General features: G+C 36.9%; 1 protein-coding gene across 1 annotated transcript in view; it reads right to left on the bottom strand.

Annotated features, from left to right (window-relative positions):
- The window catches only part of WDPCP (WD repeat containing planar cell polarity effector), a 369,564-nt gene that overhangs the window by 25,133 nt on the left and 325,333 nt on the right, over window positions 1-19,098 (bottom strand). The window contains exon 17 of the mRNA XM_046661836.1: window positions 15,708-15,787. Coding sequence (XP_046517792.1) covers window positions 15,708-15,787 — 80 coding nt within the window. The remainder of the gene's footprint in view (window positions 1-15,707; window positions 15,788-19,098) is intronic.

Below are 19,098 nucleotides of genomic sequence, written 5' to 3'. Positions count from 1 at the left end.
TGTTGGGTGCATAGATATTTATAAGCGCTATTTCTTCTTCATGGAGTGTCCCTTTGATCATTATATACTGCCCCTCTTTGTCTCTCTTTACCTCCCTTAGCTTTAAGTCTACTTTGTCTAATATAAGTATTGCGACACCTGCTTTCTTTTGTTTCCCATTAGCTTGGAGTATTGTCTTCCAACCGTTTCACTCTGAGCCTGTTTGTCATTGGAGCTGACATGTGTTTCCTGGAGGCAGCAGATTGTTGGATCTTGTTCTTTAATCCATCTTGCCACTCTGTGTCTTTTTATTGGAGAATTCAATCCCTTTACATTGAGGGTGATTATTGATGTATGAAGGCTTAATGCTGTCATTATACCACTCATTTTCTGGTTTTCCTGCATTTCCTTTGTTTCTCGTCCTGTGTGTTTTCGTCTAACCATTGAATTATGGGGTTTGTTATGATGTGTTTCTTTGTTCTTTCCTTATTTATTTTTTGTGTCTCTGTTCTGCTTTTTAGTTTAGTGGCTATCCTGAAGTTTGTATTCAGAATCTCGTGCATAATATAGTCCGTTCTTTTGGAATATGGTTGCTCCTTTTTGTTGTATTTTGGAGGGGAGAGAGTCCTGGGCAAGTTCACTCTGCCACGATGCTGACATCACCTTCAGTAAGGTCCAATTTTGTTCTTTTTCATGTGGATATCCAATTTTCCCAACAGCATTTATGGAAGAGACTATCTTTTCCCCCATTTGTATTCTTAGCACCCTTGTTGAAGATTGGATGATCCTAAAGGCATGGGTTTGTTTCTAGGTTCTCTATTCTGTTTCATTGATCTATATGTCTATTTTTTATGTCAGTACCCTACAGTTTTCATTATTATAGTTTTGAAATCAGAGAATGTGATACTTCCAGCTTACTCTTCTTGCTCAAAATTCCTTTGGCTATTTGGGGTATTTTATGGTTTCAAGTGAATTTTAGGATTGCTTTTCTTGTTTCTATAAAAAAATGACATTGGGATTTTGATAAGGATTGCATTGAATCTGCAAATTGCTTTGGGAAATATGGACTTTTTAACAATATTAAGTCATCCAATCCATGTACATGAGATGTCTTTCATTCGTCTCTTTTTAAATTTCTTTCATCAATATTTTGTAGTTTTCATTGCACAAGTCTTTTATCTCCTTAAGTTTATGCCTAAGTACAGTCATGTACTGCATAACAATGTTTCGGTCAACAATAGACTACATATGTGACAGTGCTACTATAAGATTATAATGGACCTGAAAAATTCCTATTGCCTAGTGACAGCCATTGTTACGCCTTAGTGCAATGCATTACTCACATGTTTGTGGTGATGCTAGTGTAAACAAACCTACTGTGATGCACACAGAACTATATACAGTACATAATAGTTGATAATGTTAATAAATGACTGTTACTGGTTTATGTATTTACTATATTATACTTTTTATCATTATTTTAGAGTGTACTTTTTCTACTTATAAAAAAAGTTTACTGTAAAACAGTATACTGTGTTACACCAGCAGCAGCCTCATACATCTCCTGTTTACCACATCTCTTGATTGCATCATTTTCTCTTGTGCTTGATTTAATCTCATGTGTTTTGTTCATCATGGCCCCTAAGCATACATAGTCCACTGCTGATGTTTCCAGTAAGAGGCCACATCAAATGATTGATCTGGAAATGAAATTAAAAGTGATTAAGAACTATGAAGTTGGAAAATCCATGATGATTATCGCTTGCTAGTCAGGCATGTCCCATTCCACCAAAGTTACAACTTTCTTTAAGATTGAAGGCAATGTTGAAGGCAACAAGACTGACAAAAATTTGAGAAGTGTGTATCTCAGACATGTAGAAACTTCTAATGACCTGGATTGAAGACCAGACACAGAAGCGTATTGCTCTCAGCACCTTGGCGATCATGGCCAAAGCAAAAAGTTTGCGATGTTGAAAGAAAAGGCTGGACCGGACTATGATGTTGAATTTACTGCCAGCTCTGGGTGGTTTAAATGATTCAAGAATCGTTATTCATTACATAACGTGAAAGTGGGTTGTGAGTCTGCAAGTGCTGATGTGAAGGCAGCTGAAGAATTTTTGGAAACTCTAGATAAGCTGATTATGGAGGAAAGTTACATGCCAGAGCAAATATTCTATGAGGGTGAAACCTCCCTATTGTGGAAATGGATGCTTGAAAGGGTTCATCCATCAGGAAACCAAGTCAGTGCCAGGTTTCAAGGCTTTTAAGGACAGGATAACAGTCTTCCTTGGGGGTAGTGCTGCAGGCTGCAAATCTGGCACAGTGAGAATCTCAGGGCCCTCAGGCATACCAATAAACACACACTGCCAGTGTGCTACAGGAGCAATAAGAAGTCATAGATGACACATTCTCTTGCAAGATGCCCTCTTAAATTGGCTGTGCCAACGAAATGGAGAAGTACCATTTGAAGAATAACATGCCTTTCAAATTTTGCTTATTTTCATAATGCTCCCAGACATCCTCCTTTTATTGGTGATCTTCATCCCAATATCAAAGCTGTGTTTCTCCCTCCAAAATCTCTTTGATTCAACCAATCGATCAAGGAGTTACTGCAGCTTTTAAGGACTACTACTGGAGGAGTTTTAGCAACATTTATGTCTAGGCTATTGCTGTGCCTGAGAAGACACTGATGCAATTCTGGAGGGACTACAACATCTATTACTTCATCAAGAACCTTGCTTGGTCTTGAGGTGATGTCACTAAGGAGTGTATGAATGGCATCTGGAAGAAGACATCAAGAGGTTTGTCCATGACTTCAAAGGATTGTCAAGGATGAGGAGGTTGCAAAAATCAACAAGTCTGTAGTTGAGATGGCAAATAATGTTAATGTAGGTATGGATGAGGATGACATTGAGGTGCTCCTACAGGTGGTTCCTGCAGAATTGACTAATGAGGAGCTGTCGGAACTGGAACAGGATGTCTGGCTGAAGAGGATGCAAGAGAAAAGGAAACTGCAGGAGAAGGAAAAAAAAGAACCTCCAAAAAAAGAACCTTCCTTCACAGTGAAGGGTTCAGCAGAAGCTTTTATAGACCTCAACAAGCTCTTTAAAATGTCTGAAAACATGGACCCCAACACTGAAAGATTTTCATTAATAGAGAGGAATGTTCATGGTGCATTGTATGCTTATGAGCGAATCTATGATGAAAAAAAGAAATAAGCCAAGCAAACCACCATGGACTTATTTCCGAAAAGAGTCACACCTTCTCAAGAAGAGCCCCAGGTGTGTCATTCAGGAGGTATTCTAGAGGAAGGCATTGTTATCATAGGAGATGACATCTCCATGCATGTTATTGCCCCTGAAGACTTCCAGTGGGCAAGGAGTAGAGGTGGAAGACAGTGATACCAATGATCCTGACCCTGTGTAGACCTAGGCTAATGGGTGTGTTTGTGTTTTAGTTTTTATCAAAAAGTTTAAAAAGTAAAAAAAAAAATTTTTAAATAAAAACTTTTAGAATAAGGATATAAAGAAAGAAAATAATTTTTTCACAGCTCTGTAATGTGTTTTAAGCTGTGTTATTACAAGAGTCAAAAAGTTTAAAAAATTTTAAAAGCTCAGAAAGTAAAAAAGTTACAGTAGGCTAAGGTTAATTTATTATTGAAGAAAGAAAAATATTTTTTATTAATTTAGTGTAGCCTGAGTGTAAAGTGTTTATAAAGTCTACAGTAGTGTATAGTAATGTCCTAGGCCTTCACATTCACTCACCACTAACTCATTGACTCACCTAGAGCAACTTCCAGTCCTGCAAGCTCCATTCATGGTAAGTGCCGTATATGGATGTACCAGTTTTTATTTTTTATACCATATTTTTACTGTACTTTTTCTATGTTTAGATATACAAATACTTACCATTGTGTTACAGTTGGCTACAGTATTCAGTACAGTAACATGCTGTACAGGTTTGTAGCCTAGGAACAAAAGGCTATGCCATATAGTCGAGGAGTGTAGTAAGCAATACCATCTAGCTTCGTGTAAGTACACTCTATGATGTTCACACAATGACAAAATCGCCTAATGACACATTTCTCAGAACATACCCTTATTAAGGGATGCATGACTGTATTTCATTCCTTTTGATGTTACTGTAAATGGAATAGTTTTCTTAATTTCCTTTTTCTTAGTGTATAGAAATGCAATTAATTTTTGTGTGTTGCTTTTGTATCCTGTGTCTTCACCAATATCACTTAGTAGTTCTAACTGCTTTTGTGGAGTCTTTAGGGTTTTCTACATGTAAGATCATGTCATCTGCAAACAGCAATAGTTTTACCTCTTTCCTTTCAATTTCAGTGTCATTATTTTTTGTTTCTAATTGTTTTGGCTAGGACTTCCAGTACTATTGTTGAGTAGGAAAGGTAAGAGTGGGTATTCTTGCCTCGTTCCAGAAATTAAAGGGCAAGCTTTCAGCTTTTCACTGTTGAGTATATTAGCTGTGGCCTTTTCATAAATGGCTTTTATTGTGTTGAGGTAAGTTCCTTCTATACCCAATTTGTTGAGAGTTTTTTTTTTTTTAATCATGAAAGGGTGCTGAATTTTGTCAGATGCATTTCCTGCATCTATTGAGATGATTATGTGAATTTTATCCTTTGTTCTGTTAATAAGATGTCACATTTATTGGTTTTCATATGTTGAACCATCCTTGCCTTCAGGGATAAATCCTACTTGGTCAAGTGTATGATTCTTTTAAGGTGCTGTTGAATTCGGTTTGCTAGTATTTTGCTGAAGATATTGCATCTATGTTCATCAGGGATATTGGTCTGCAGTTTTCTGTTCTTCTGGTGTCTTTATCTGCTTTGGTATCAGGGTGATGTTGGCCTCATAAAATAAGTTTAGACGTGTTCTCTCTGATTTTTTGGAAGAGTTTGAGGAGGATTAGTGTTAATTCTTCTTTAAATGTTTGGTAGAATTCACCTGTGAATCCATCTGGTCCTGGGCTTTTCTTTGTTGCAAGCCTTTTGATTACTTTTTCAATACCTTATTTATTATTGGTCTGCTCAGGCTTTCTCTTTCTTCTTTATTCAGTGTTGTTAGGTTGTGTCCTTTTAGGAATTTCACCATTTCTTCTAGGTTTTTCAATTTATTCGTGTATAATTGATCATAATAGTTTCTTATGATCGTTTTTCTTTCTGTGGGATCAGTTGCACTGTCTCTTCTTTCATTTCAGATTTTATTTGAATCTTCCCTCCTTATTTCTTAGTCTAGCTGGGGGTTTGTTGACTTTATCTTTTCAAAAACCAATTCTTAGCTTCCTTGATTTTTAAATGTCTTTTCCTATTCTCTATTTAATTTATTTCTGCTCTAATCTTTATTATTTCCTTCCTTCTGCAAACTTTGGGATTAGCTTGTTCTTTTCTAGTTCCTTGAGGTATAAAGTTATGTTGTTTATTTTAGATCTTTTCTTAAAATAAAAAGTTTATTGCTATAAACTTTCCTCTGAGTACTTTCTGCTGCCTCCTATAAGTTTTTATATATTGTATTTTCATTGTCATTTGTCTTGAGGTATTTTCTAATTTCCTTTTTATTTCTTCTTTGACCCAATAGTTTTTTCAGAGTGTGTTTTTATTTTTTTATTGAGTTAATGATATGTACAATCTTGTGAAATTTCAGTTGTACATTAATGTTTGTCATTTGTGTTGTAGGTGCACCACTTCACTCTTTGTGCCCACCCCCCATCCCACCTTTCCCCTGGTAGCCACTAATCTGTTCTCTTTGTCCACATTTTTAAATTCCTCATATGAGTGGAGTCATACACAGATTATCCTTCTCTAACTGGCTTATTTCACTTAACATAATTCCCTCAAGTTCCGTCCATGTTATTGCAAATGGAATGATGTTCTGTTTTGCAGCCGAGTAGTATTCCATTGTATATATATACACCACATCTTCTTTATCCATTCCTAGGTTGATGGGCACTTAGGTTGCTTCCATGTCTTGGCTATTGTAAATAATGCTGCAATGAACATTGGGATGCATAGGACTTTTGGAATTGCTGACTTCAAGCTCTTTGGATAGATACCCAGTAGTGGAATGGCTGGATCGTATGGTAGTTCTATTTTTAGTTTTTTGAGGAATCTCCATACTGTTTTCCAGAGTGGCTGCACCAGTTTGCACTCCCACCAGCAGTGTATGAGGGTTCCTTTTTCTCCAAGCCTCTCCAACATTTGTTACTATTAGTTTTAGATATTTTTGTGATTCTAACGGGTGTAAGGTGATATCTTAGTGTAGTTTTGATTTGCATTTCCCTGATGATCAGCGATGATGAGCATCTTTTCATGTGCCTATTGGCCATCCGTATATCTTCTTTGGAGAAATGTCTGTTCATGTCTCCAGCCCATTTTTTGATTGGGTTGTTTGATTTTTTTGTTGTTGAGTTGTGAGACTTCTTTATATATTATGGATATTAAGCCTTTGTCAGATATATGACTTGCAAATATTTTTTCCCAGTTAGTGGGTTGTTTTTTTTTGTTTCAATCCTGTTTTCATTTGCCTTGAAGAAGCTCTTTCGTCTGGTGAAGTCCCATTTGTTTATTCTTTCTATTGTTTCCCTTCTCTGAGAAGACATGGTGTCCAAAAAGATCCTTTTAATACTGATGTCAAAGAGTGTACTGCCTACATTTTCTTCTACAAGCCTTATGGTTTCAGGTCTCACCTTTAGGTCTTTGATCCATTTTGAGTTTATTTTGGTGAATGGTGAAAAAGAATGGTCAATTTTCATTCTTTTACATATGGCTTTCCAGTTTTCCCAGCACCATTTGTTGAAAAGACTTTCTTTTCTCCATTGTATGCTCTCAGCTCCTTTGTCGAAGATAAGCTGTCCATAGATGTGTGATTTTGTTTCTGGGCTTTCAATTCTGTTCCATTGATCTGTGCACCTGTTTTTGTACCAGTACCATGCTGTTTTGATTACTGTAACTTTGTAGTATGTTTTGAAGTCAGGGATTGTGATACCTCCTGTTGTGTTCTTTTTTCTCAGGGTTGCTTTAGAAATTCGGGGTCTTTTGTTGCCCCATGTAAATTTTATGATTCTTTGTTCTAATTCTGTAAAGAATGTCATTGGGATTCTGATTGGGATAGCGTTGAATCTGTAGATTGCTTTAGGTAGAATGGACATTTTAACTATGTTTATTCTTCCAATCCAGGTACATGGAATGTCTTTCCATCTCCTTATGTCGTCATCCAATTCTCTCAGAAAGGCCTTGTAATTTTCATTATATAGGTCCTTCACTTCCTTAGTTGAATTTACCCCAAGATATTTTATTCTTTTTGTTGCGATTGTGAATGGTATTGTGTTCTTGAGTTCTTTTTCTGTTAGTTCATTATTAGAGTATAGAAATGGTACTGATTTATGCAAATTGATTTTATACCCTGCAACTTTGCTGTAGTTGTTGATTACTTCTAAGAGTTTTCCAATGGATTGTTTGGGGTTTTCTATATATAAGATCATGTCGTCTGCAAACAGCGAGAGTTTCACTTCTTCCCTCCCTATTTGGATTCCTTTTATTCCTTTTTCTTGCCTGATTGCTCTGGCCAGGACCTCCAGTACTATGTTAAATAAGAGTGGTGATAGAGGGCATCCTTGTCTCGTTCCTGTTTTCACGGGGATGGCGCTCAGTTTTTGCCCACTGAGTATGATGTTGGCTGTGAGTTTGCCGTATATGGCCTTTATTATGTTGAGGTAGTTCCCTTCTATGCCCATTTTGTTCAGAGTTTTTATCATAAATGGCTGTTGGATCTTGTCAAATGCCTTCTCTGCATCTATTGAGATGATCATGTGGTTTTTATTCCTCAGTTTGTTGATGTGGTGTATCACGTTGATTGATTTGCGGATGTTGAACCATCCCTGTGTCCCTGGTATGAATCCCACCTGATCCTGATGTATGATTCTTTTGATGAATTGCTGAATTCTGGTTGCCAAAATTTTGTTTAGAATTTTTGCATCTATGTTCATCAGTGATATTGGGCTGCAGTTCTCTTTTTTCGTGGTGTCTTTGTCAGGCTTTGCTATCAGTGTGATGTTGGCCTCATAGAATGTGTTAGGAAGTGTTCCATCCTCCCTAATTTTTTGGAATAGCTTGAAAAGGATAGGTATTAAATCCCCTCTGAATGTTTGGTAGAATTCCTGAGGGAAGCCATCTGGTCCTGGGGTTTCATTCTTTGGGATGTATTTGATTGCTATTTCAATCTCTTTCCTTGTGATTGGTCTATTCAAATTGTCTGCTTCTTCTTGAGTGAGCTTTGGGAGATTGTAGGAGTCCAAGAATTTATCCATTTCCTGTAGATTATCCATTCTGTTAGCACAGAGTTTTTCATAGTTGTGTCTTATAATCTGTTGTATTTCTGCAGAGTCTGTTGTTATTTCTCCTCGCTCATTTCTGATTTTGTTTATTTGAGCTTTCTCCCTTCTTTTCTTTGTAAGTCTGGCTAGGGGTTTCTCAATTTTATTTATCTTCTCAAAGAACCAGCTCTTTGTTTCATTGATCCTTTCTACCACCTTTTTCGTTTCAATAGTATTTATTTCTGCTCTGATTTTTATTATTTCTCTCATTCGGCTGACTCTGGGCTTTATTTGTTCTTCCTTCTCTAGTTCAGTTAGGTGTAGTTTAAGATTGCTTATTTGGGATTTTTCTTGTTTGTTGAGGTGTACCTGTATTGTGATGAATTTCCCTCTTAATACAGCTTTTGCTGCATCCCATATGAGTTGTTATGGCATGTTATCATTTTCATTTGTTTCCAAGTATTTTTTGATTTCTTCTTTAATTTCTTCAATGATCCATTGCTTGTTCAGTAGTGTATTGTTTAGTCTCCACATCTTTGTCCCTTTCTCAGCTTTTTTCTTGTCATTAATTTCTAGCCTTATAGCATTATGATCAGAGAAGATGCTTGTTATTATTTCAATTTTTTTAAATTTGTAGAGGCTTGCCTTGTTTCCCAACATATGGTCTATCCTTGAGAATGTTCCATGTGCACTTGAGAAGAATGTGTATTCAGCTCTTTCAGGGTGGAGTGATCTATATATGTCTATTAAGTCCAATTGTTTTAGTTTTTCATTTAGCTGCACTATTTCTTTGTTGATTTTCTGTCTGGATGATCTGTCCATTGATGTGAGTGGGGTGTTGAGGTCCCCTAGTATTATTGTGTTGTTTTTAACATCTTTCTTTAGGTCTGTTAATAGGTGCTTTATGAACCTTGGTGCTCCTATATTGGGTGCATAGATATTTATAAGCGTTATTCCTTCTTGAAGAAGTGTCCTTTTGATCATTATATATTGTCCCTCTGTGTATCTCTTTACATGTCTTATTCTGAAATCCGCTTTGTCTGATATAAGAATTGCAACACCTGCTTTTTTTTTGCTTGCTATTAGCTTGAAGTATTGTTCTCCACCCCTTCACTCTAAGCCTGTGTTTGTCCTTGGGGCTGAGGTGTGTTTCCTGGAGGCAACAAATTGTTGGATCTTGTTGTTTAATCCATTTTGCCACTCTGTGTCTTTTTATTGGAGAGTTCAATGCATTTACATTGAGAGTGATTATTGATGCATGTGCATTTAATGCTGTCAATCTGTTGCTTGTTATCTGGTTTTCCTGTGTTTCTCTTCCTGTGTGCTTTAGCCTACCCATTGACTACTGCAATTTCTTAGGCTGGGTTTCTTAGATTTTTCCTTATTTATGTTTTGTGGCTCTGTTCTGTTTTTTAGTTTAGTGGCTACCCTGAAGTTTGTATTTAGAATCTTGTGTATAATATAGTCTATTCTCTGGTGGTCTCTTACTTACTTGGCCTAGACTGATTTAGTCCCTTTGCTCTTCCCCTCCTAAATTATTATTTTCATTTCTTATTACAACTCGTGTTATGAGTTTGTAGTTAGAGTGATAAGATTGTATTTGCTTTGGTAGTTTCCTTACCTTTATCTTAATGCTATAGTTGAATATTTGCTATCCTATTCTGCTTCTATTTATCTGTCTCCCTACTCTGTGGTTTGTGACCCGTTTCTCCCTTTTTTCTTTTTTCAGGTATGAGAGCCTTCTTGAGGATTTCTTGTAGTGGACGACTTTTGGTTACAAATTCCCTTAACTTTTGTTTGTCTGGAAAAAATTTAATTTCTCCCTCAGATCTGAAGTATATTCTTGCTGGATAGAGTATTCTTGGCTGAAGATTTTTATCTTTTAAAGTTTTGAATATGTCACTCCATTCTCTCCTAGCTTGTAAGGTTTCTGTAGAGAAATCCGCTGAATGTCTGATACAAGTTCCTTTGTAGGTTATTTTCTTCTGTCTTGCTGCCCTGGGTATTCCTTCTTTGTCTTTTATTTTTGCCATTTGTACTACTATATGCCTTGCAATAGGTCTTTTTACATTGACAAATCTAGGAGAGCTGAAATCTTCCTCTAAACACATTTGTCCCTCAATCCCTAGATTTTGGAAGTTCTCTTCTGTAATTTCATTAAGCACACTTTCTGCTCCATTTTCCTTTTCCACGTTCTCGGGAATTCCTATGATCCTTAGATTCTTTCTCCTCATTGAATCTGCTATCTCTCGGAGATTTTCCTCATTTTTTTTTAACTCTTAGTTCTCTTTCTTCCTCTGTCTGGAGCCATTCAGCCTGTCTATCTTCGATTATGTTAATTTGCTCCTCTATGGTGTCTGCACGGGCATTCAGGGAATTCGTATTCTGTTTTATCTGGTCCATTGTGTTTTTCATCTCTAGTAATTCTGTTTGATTCTTCTTTATAATTTCAATCTCTTTTGGGAAGTAACTCCAGAACTCGTTGGCTTGTTTCTCTATCTCTCTACCTCATTGAGTTTTTTGTTTATAGCTACTCTGAAGTCATTATCACTTAGTTTATCTGTTTCCAAGTGCTCAGGACTTAATTCTGTGTTTTTATTGTTTTCCTTCTGGTCTGGAGCTTTTATAAATTGCTGGATGGTAGAGGAGCAGTTTTTTTGCATGATGGTAGAATTTGGTTGCAGTTACAACCTCTTGCCACTAGATGGGGGTCTAGAGCTGCGCCTTCTGAGCTCTCCACCTTTGGGCAAGATGACGGTGCCCATGCGGTTTGCTGGGGGGAGGGGCTGTTTTTCTCGTGCGCCGATCTGAATTCGGATCAGTTCTGTTCTCTGGACTCCTGGGGCCCTGGGTTTATGGGGTCCCCACGCATGGAAGGTTTCCCCTATCAGTGGGTTTCCACTATACCGGCGGTGGGAGTCCTGGATGATTCCCCGGTCGCGCGACCCCTCCCACGCTCCTTCCCACACCCGTGGCAGTGATCCCAGACTCTCCGGGAGGGAGCGAAGTTCTCTCCTACCCTGTTCCAGCTTGTCCAAGGCCGGCAGCAGGGTCTCCGTCCTCTGTCTTTTTGATACTGTAGGTCTCTGACATCCTGGCATTAGGCTTATTAGCTGAAATTCAGTTTTTTTCCAGTCCTTTGTTGTAGTTTGGAGGGGAGAGAGTCCTGTGTCAGTTCACCCTGCCATTTTGCCTCAAATGGTCCAGAGTGTGTTTTTAAAACTTCTATGTATTTATGAATTTTCTAGTTTTCTATTATTCATTTCTCATTTTGCTACCTTGTGATCAGAAGATACTTGCAATGATTCTAATCTTCTTAAATTTGTTAACATTTGTTTTGGGACCTAGTATGTGATCTATACTGGAGAATATTTCATATGCACTTGAGAAGAATGAGTGTTCTGCTGCTGTTGGGTGGAATGTTCTATATATGTCTTTAGTTTCCATTTGGTCTGTTATGTTGTTCAATCCGGCTGTTCCCTTATTGATTTTTTCTGTCTGGATGATCTATCCATTATAGAGAGTTGGGTATTGAACAATCCTACTATTATTGTATTGCTGTTTATTTCTCTTTTCAGCTCTTTCAATGTTTGCTTTACATATTAATAAATATTTATATACTATAGGTTTATATTTGTTGTTGGGTGCAGATATATGTTTTTAATTGTTATATCTTCCTGTTGAACTGACCCTTTTATCATTATATAATGATCTTTGTCTCATGACAGTTTTTGACTTAGAGTCTGTTTTGTCTGATATAGTGACTCCTACTCTCTTTTGGTTACCGTTTTCATGGAATATCTTTCTGCACCCTCTCACTCTTAGCCTATATGTCCTTAAATCTAATGTGAGTATCTTGTAGACAGCATGTGATTGTCTTATTTTTTTATCCATTCAGTCACTCTCTGTCTTTTGATTGAGGAACTAAGTCCATTTATTTTAAAATATTTATTGATAGGAAAGGAGTTACTATTGCTGTCTTTTGATTGAGGAACTAAGTCCATTTATTTTAAAATATTTATTGATAGGAAAGGAGTTACTATTGCCATTTTTAAATTACTTTCTGTCTTGTAGTTCTCTTGTTCCTCTCTTCTTTGCTTGCCTTGCTTTATTGTTTGATGATTTTTTTGTAGTAGTATCCTTTGAGTCTTTTCTCTTTCTATTTGTTGTATCTATTAGACTTTTTATTTTTGTGGTTACTACTGGGCTTGCTTTAAACATTTTATAGTTATAACCGTCTCTTTTAAGCTAATAACTTCAATTGCATACAGAAAGTATATTCTTTACTTCTTCTCTCTCACACACACTTCATCTATTGATGCCAGTTTTACTTCATTCTGTATTATGTTTCCATTAACAAATTTCAGTGGTTATAGTTATTCTTACTACTTTTGTCTTTATTTTATATGCTAGTATTACAAGTGCTTTATGTGTCACCATTACAGTATTACAGTATGGTGTTGGTCTTTATATTTCCTTTAGTAGTGAGAATTATACTTTCATATGCTTTCATGTTATTGTTTAGCATTTTTTTGTTTTAACTTGAACTCCCTTTAGCACTCCTTGTAAGGCAGATCTAATGTGATGAACTCCCTCAGCTTTTGTTTGTCTAGAAAAGTTTCTATCTCTCATTCATGCTTAAAGGCAGTTTTGCCAGGTAAAATATTTGTGGTTGGCAGTTTTTTAATCACACTCTTTCCTGGACTGCAGAGTTTCGCTCAAAAATCCACCAATAGTCTTATGGGCTATTCCTTTTACACTTCTTTGTATTTGACAAGTCATTTTCCTCTCATTGCTGTGATAATTCTCTTTGTCTTTGACAATTTAATTTTGACAATTTAGTTATAATGTGTCTCATGAAGACCCCTTTGGGTTCAATTTTTTTGAAGCCTTTTTCACTTCAAGAATCTGGATGTCCATTTCCATCCCTAGATTGGGGGTGTTTCAACCATTATTTCTTTAAATAAGTTTTTGGCTCCTTTCTCTCTCTCTTTTTTCTTCTGGGACTCCCATAATGCGTATATTGGTTCCTTATTGGTATCCCATAAGTCCCATGGCTTTCTTCACTCTTTTTCATTCTTTTTGTTGTTGTTCCTCTAAATGAATAATTTTAAATGATCTATCTTCAAGTTTGCTGATTCTTTTCTGCTTGATTGATTCTTCTGTTGAAGTTACTGAATTTTTCAGTTCAATCATTGTATTCTTCAGCTCTAGGTTTCAGGGGTTTTTTTGTGTGTGTGGTTTCTGTTTCAACTTCTCATTTTGCTCAGGTATTGTCTTCCTGGTTTTCTTTAGTTATCTATCTGTGTTCTCTTTTAGCACATTGAGCTTCTTTAAGATGAGTTTTTAGAATTTTTTATCAAGCAGTTCATAGGTCTCCATTTCTTTAGGGTTGGTTACTGGAAGTTTATTAATTTCCTTTGCTGGTGTCATGTTTGCCTGATTCTTTGTGATCCTTATAGCCTTGTGTTGGTGTCTGTGCATTTGAAGGAGCAGGAACCTCTTTCATTCTTTAAAGGCTATTTTTGGCACGTAAAGACATATTCCTGTCAGGTCACCAGATGGAGGGCATTCCTCCAGGACTGCAGTTGAGCAGTGCCAGGGCCAGGTCATGGGGCTACTTCTGGGTCCATAGCTGGCAGGCCTACTACTTGGGGCACAGATTGCTGTGCCTCCTCCCAGGTCCCTGGGTGGATGAAACTGCCTCCAGGACCATGGTTGAGCAGTTGGAGTTGGTCATGGGGTTGCTTCCAGGTCTGCAGTGGGCAGGTCTGTTACTTGGGTCCCGAGTGGGTGTGCTTCCTACCAGGTCTGCAGGTGGGCAGGGTTGGTATGTGACCACAGCTGAGTGGGGCTGGAGCCACATCCATAGGGGGATTGGGCTGCTCCTGGATCTGTAGCTGGGTCTGTATTTAGCAGGCCTGCTACCAGAGCATGGGCTTGCTTTCTTAAAAGTGTCTTTCCTCAGTGCAGTACTCCACTGGGGTACTGCAACTTCCTACCTGGATTTTGAAGCTCCCACAATGATCCTTTTGTTTGTGGATGGTTGCCAAATCTTTTTTTCTATGTGGGAATGAGGGCTTGGAACCTCCTAGTCTGCCATCTTATTAGTAACTGTCAACTTTTAATTTTAACTTTACTGCTGACCTTGTTGAATACTCTTAACTCCATACTTTTCATCAAATTCAAAGGGAAACAAACTTAGAAAATACCATTTTTTCTACTGAGAGTCATGTATCTTTAAACCATTAATGCCAAAAGAATCACTTTAAATTATTCAACTGCCTATCTTTATGAGATTCATTCCATTGAAATTTTGATTTCGTAGGTGAGAAGAACTGAAGAGGTGAAGTGAACAGTATTGGGTTGGAGTTGGGACCATGTATTATATAGGCTTGTGACAGGCAGTTGGTAGACTTCAGTTTATGAAAAAAAATCTTAACAACTGCTATATGCTTGACACTATGCAATACTTCTCAAAGATTCTTTTTCACTACTATCCACTTCCCTTAGATGCTGAAGTTGCTCTCATGCATTTCCTTCCCTAGGCTATCCAGAAGAAAAACTTAATATAAAGCCTGTTAACTCCACATGCCTCTCTTGTCCTTCTGTGTATCTTCATTTCTTCCAAATTTTGCATTTCAAAGTCTCCAAAACTTATTAGTTTAGGAGAATTGACCCATTCTCAGAGAGAAAGGTAAGAAAACGAGTATGCCAAGCTTAGATTCATCTTTAGGGGAAAGGGAAAAGGGGACAAAGTGAGAACATTCAGATTTTAAATATTTTTGTCCCTTCACAGGTAGTCATCTATGTGTCATTTGTGCTGTCTTATTTTCATAATTTCTTATGCATGTTGAAATTCCACTTACCTTTGAAGGCCACCTCTCAGCTGAACATCTTGGCTGGAAGTGATTCCTCTGTTACCTCCTCATGCTTTTTTATGGTACCACTTTTAGGGAGTATATCGCATGGCTTCCTTATGTTATAGTTCTTACTATGTACATTTCTTTCTTACTAAATTGGGCAAGAATCATGCCATTTTTCTCAGTGACTTGCAGAGCCTGGCTTCTCAACGTATAATCTCAAGACTAGCAGCATACACATCACTTGAGAGCTTTTTAGAAATTCAGAATCATGGGCTCCACCCCAGAAATACTGAATGAGAATCAACATTTTAAGAGGTCCCCAAATTTATTTGTATGCTCATTAAATGTAAGCCTTTGTTATAATCAGGTAACTTGGTATTTTATATTATACCAACCAAGAGCAGTCTTATAACCACCAACTAGAAATGCCCAAGGTTTTCTTAATTTATTCATTTAGTGAAAGCTCTTGCCAGTTAAAATATTGTTTTTCTGTTACACTTTGAATACTTTGGGTACCTTGGATACCATTACCTTCTTCGTTACAGGTCTTAGGCATCAAAGATCCAGCACAGGTGTCTTTTTCAAGTTTATTCCTTCTGTTAAATACTTGTCTGTTGTGTATGGTTTTTTTTAATTGGAAAAAGGATTAAGAAGAAAATTATAGGGTTAAATACGTTATAGATTTTTAAGTATTGAATATTTTCAAACTTTTGAGGTTTTAAAAACTGTAATTAAAAAAATTTTCCTTGGAAGCTTTCAACAATATAATCATTGAAATACCATAATGTAAAAAACATTGAAAACCACTTTTAATTTTCCCACCATTAAATATTTTACAGGACATTTTGAACAGCAATTAAATTCAACCTTAACATACAAATAAAAGATTTTACATATACAGTTTTAAAAGAAGTAGTCGTGGAAACAAAATTTGATGCTCTGAACTCCTGGGTATTCCAAATTAGAATGAATGTTCTAAAAAAAGTTTTCTATTAAACAAATTTTATTTTCCTGATTTTAAAAGGAGTCCACTATTACTGTAGGAAAAAACACCGAAAAAGAACATCAACATAATCCAAACATCCAGAGTTCTCATCTGGATAGTTACCTCCTGTACTTATTATTATGCGTCTTTTTTAACAAAGCTGAGATAATATTGTCATATGAAATTTTACATAACTCTTACATAATATTTTTTGGTTTAAAAAATTTTATTTAAATTATACATTAAAATAGACTTTTAAAGGTATAGATTCTATGAATTTTAACAGCTGTATAGATTCATGTTATTACTACCACAATCAGGAGACAGAATAGTTTCATCATGCCAAAAAAACTCCCTTAGACTTTATAGTCACTCTCCCCTACCAGTAACCCCTGGCAACCACTAATTGCTTTTCTATAACTATAGTTTTAACTTCAAGAATGTCATATAATTGGAATCATACAGTATAAACTTTGTGACTGTTTTCTGTCACCTAGTGTAATGCCCTTAGTATTCATACAAGCTGTTACATGTATCTATAGTTCGTTAATTTTTATTGCTGAGTAGTAATCCATTGTCTAGACTTACCAGTTTGTTTATTCACTTGTTGAAGGATGTTTGTTTTACCAGGTTTTGGCAGTTGTGAATAAAACAGCTATAAACATTCATGTACAGGTTTTTGTGTGACATAAGTTTTCATTTCTCTATGGTAAGTACTCAGAAATAGGATTGCTGGCTCGTATGGTAAATTTAGGTTTAACTTTATAGGAAACTGCTAAACTGTTTACCAGGATGGTTGTACTGTTTGTATTCTCACCAGCAATGTATGAGAGTTCCAGTTGCTCTTCATCCTAGCCAGTGGTTGTTATTGTCCTTATGGGTTTGATTTTTTTTTTGGTGAGGAATATTGGCCCCGAGCTAACATCTGTTGCCAATCTTCCTCTCTTTTTTTTTCTCCCCAAAGCTGCAGTACATAGTTATATATCCTAGTTGTAAGTCCTTCTAGTTCTTCCATCTGGGATGCTGCCATGGCATCACTTGATGAGTGGTGTGTAGGTCTGTGCCGAGGATCTGGACCAGTGAACCCTGGGCCACCAAAGCAGAATGCGCAAACTTAACCACTGCACCACCAGGCTGGCCCCTGTCATTATGTTTTTATTATAGACATTGTAATAGGTGTGCAGGGGTATCTCATTTTTTTTTTTCCTTTGGGGAAGATTAGCTCTGAGCTAACATTTGCTGACAATCCTCCTCTTTTTGCTGAGGAAGATTGGCTCTGAGCTAACATCTGTGCCCATCTTCCTCTATTTTATAGGTGGGACGCCTGCCACAGCATGGCTTGATAAATGGCGCCTGGGTCTGTGCCTGGGATCGAAACCAGGGAACCCTGGGCTGCCAAAGCAGAGTGCAAGAACTTAACTGCTACACCACTGGGCTGGGTGCGCTCATGGAGTTTTTAATTTTGCATTTCCCTCATGGCTAATGATGTTGAATATTTTTTTCATGTGCTTATTTGCCATCTGTATATCTCCTTATTGAAGTATCTATTCAAATTAAGTCTTTTGCCCATTTTAATTGGATTGTTTGTTATTTCTTAGTGTTGAGTTCTGAGGGTTCTTTATATATATATATACATTTCACATCTTCTTTATCCAGTCATCAGTTGATGGGCACTTGGATTGTTTCCATGTCTTGACTATTGTGAATAGTGCTGCAATGAACATAGGCGTACATATGCTACTTTGGATTGTTGATTTCAAATTGTTTGGGTAGATACCCAGGAGTGGGATAGCTGGGTCATATGGTAGTTCTATTTTTAGTTTTTTGAGGAATCTCCATACTGTTTTCCATAGTGGCTGCACCAGTTTGCATTCCCACCAGCAGTGTATGAGGGTTCCTTTGTTTCCACACTCTCTCCAACATTTGTTATTTTTAGTCTTAGTGATTATAGCCATTTTAACAGGCATAAGGTGGTATCTTAGTATAATTTTGATTTACATTTCCCTGATGATTAGTGATGTTGGAGATCTTTTCAGGTGTTTATTCGCCATCTGTATATCTTCTTTGGAAAAATGTCTGTTCACAACCTCTGCCCACTTTTTGATCGGGTCGTTTGTTTTTTTATTGTTCACCTGTGTGAGTTCCTTATATATTATGGAGATTAACCCCTTGTCCGATATATGATTTGCAAATATTTTCTCCCAATTGGTGAGTTGTTTCTTTGTTTTGATTCTAGTTTCCTTTGCGTTGCAGAAGCTCTGTAGTTTGATGAACTCCCACTTGTATATTTTTTCTTTTGTTTCCCTTGTCTGAGAAGACACGGTATTTGAAAAGATCCTTTTTAGTGCAATGTCAAAGAGTGTATTACAGATATTATCTTCCAGCAGTTTTATAGTTTCAGGATGTGTCTTCAAGTCTTTGATCCATTTTCAGTTTATTTTTCTGTATGGTGTGAGATAATCGTCTACCTTCATTCTTTTGCATGTGGCTGTCCAGTTTTCCCAACAAGTTTTTTTTTTTTTATTGAGTTATTGATAGGTTACAATCTTGTGAAATTTCAATTGTACATTAATGTTTGTCAGTCATGTTGTAAGTGCACCACTTCACCCTTTGTGCCCACCCCCCACCCCACCTTTCCCCTGGTATCCACTAAACTGTTCTTGGTCCATAGTTTTAAATTCCTCATATGAGTGGAGTCATACACAGGTTATCTTTCTCTCGCTGGCTTCTTTCACTTAACATAATTCTCTCAAGGTCCATCCATGTTATTGCAAATGGAATGATTTTGTTCTGTTTTGCAGCTGAGTAGTATTCCATTGTATATATGTACCACATCTTCTTTATCCATTCGTCTGTTGCTGGACGCTTAGGTTGCTTCCACCTCTTGGCTATTGTAAACAGTGCTGCAATAAACATTGGGGTGCACAGGACTTTTGG

The sequence above is a fragment of the Equus quagga genome, chromosome 5 (genome assembly GCF_021613505.1).
Source record: "Equus quagga isolate Etosha38 chromosome 5, UCLA_HA_Equagga_1.0, whole genome shotgun sequence".
NCBI lineage: Eukaryota > Metazoa > Chordata > Mammalia > Perissodactyla > Equidae > Equus > Equus quagga.
Note: the sequence above shows the minus strand (reverse complement) of the source record. Positions and strands in the feature narration are given on the sequence as shown.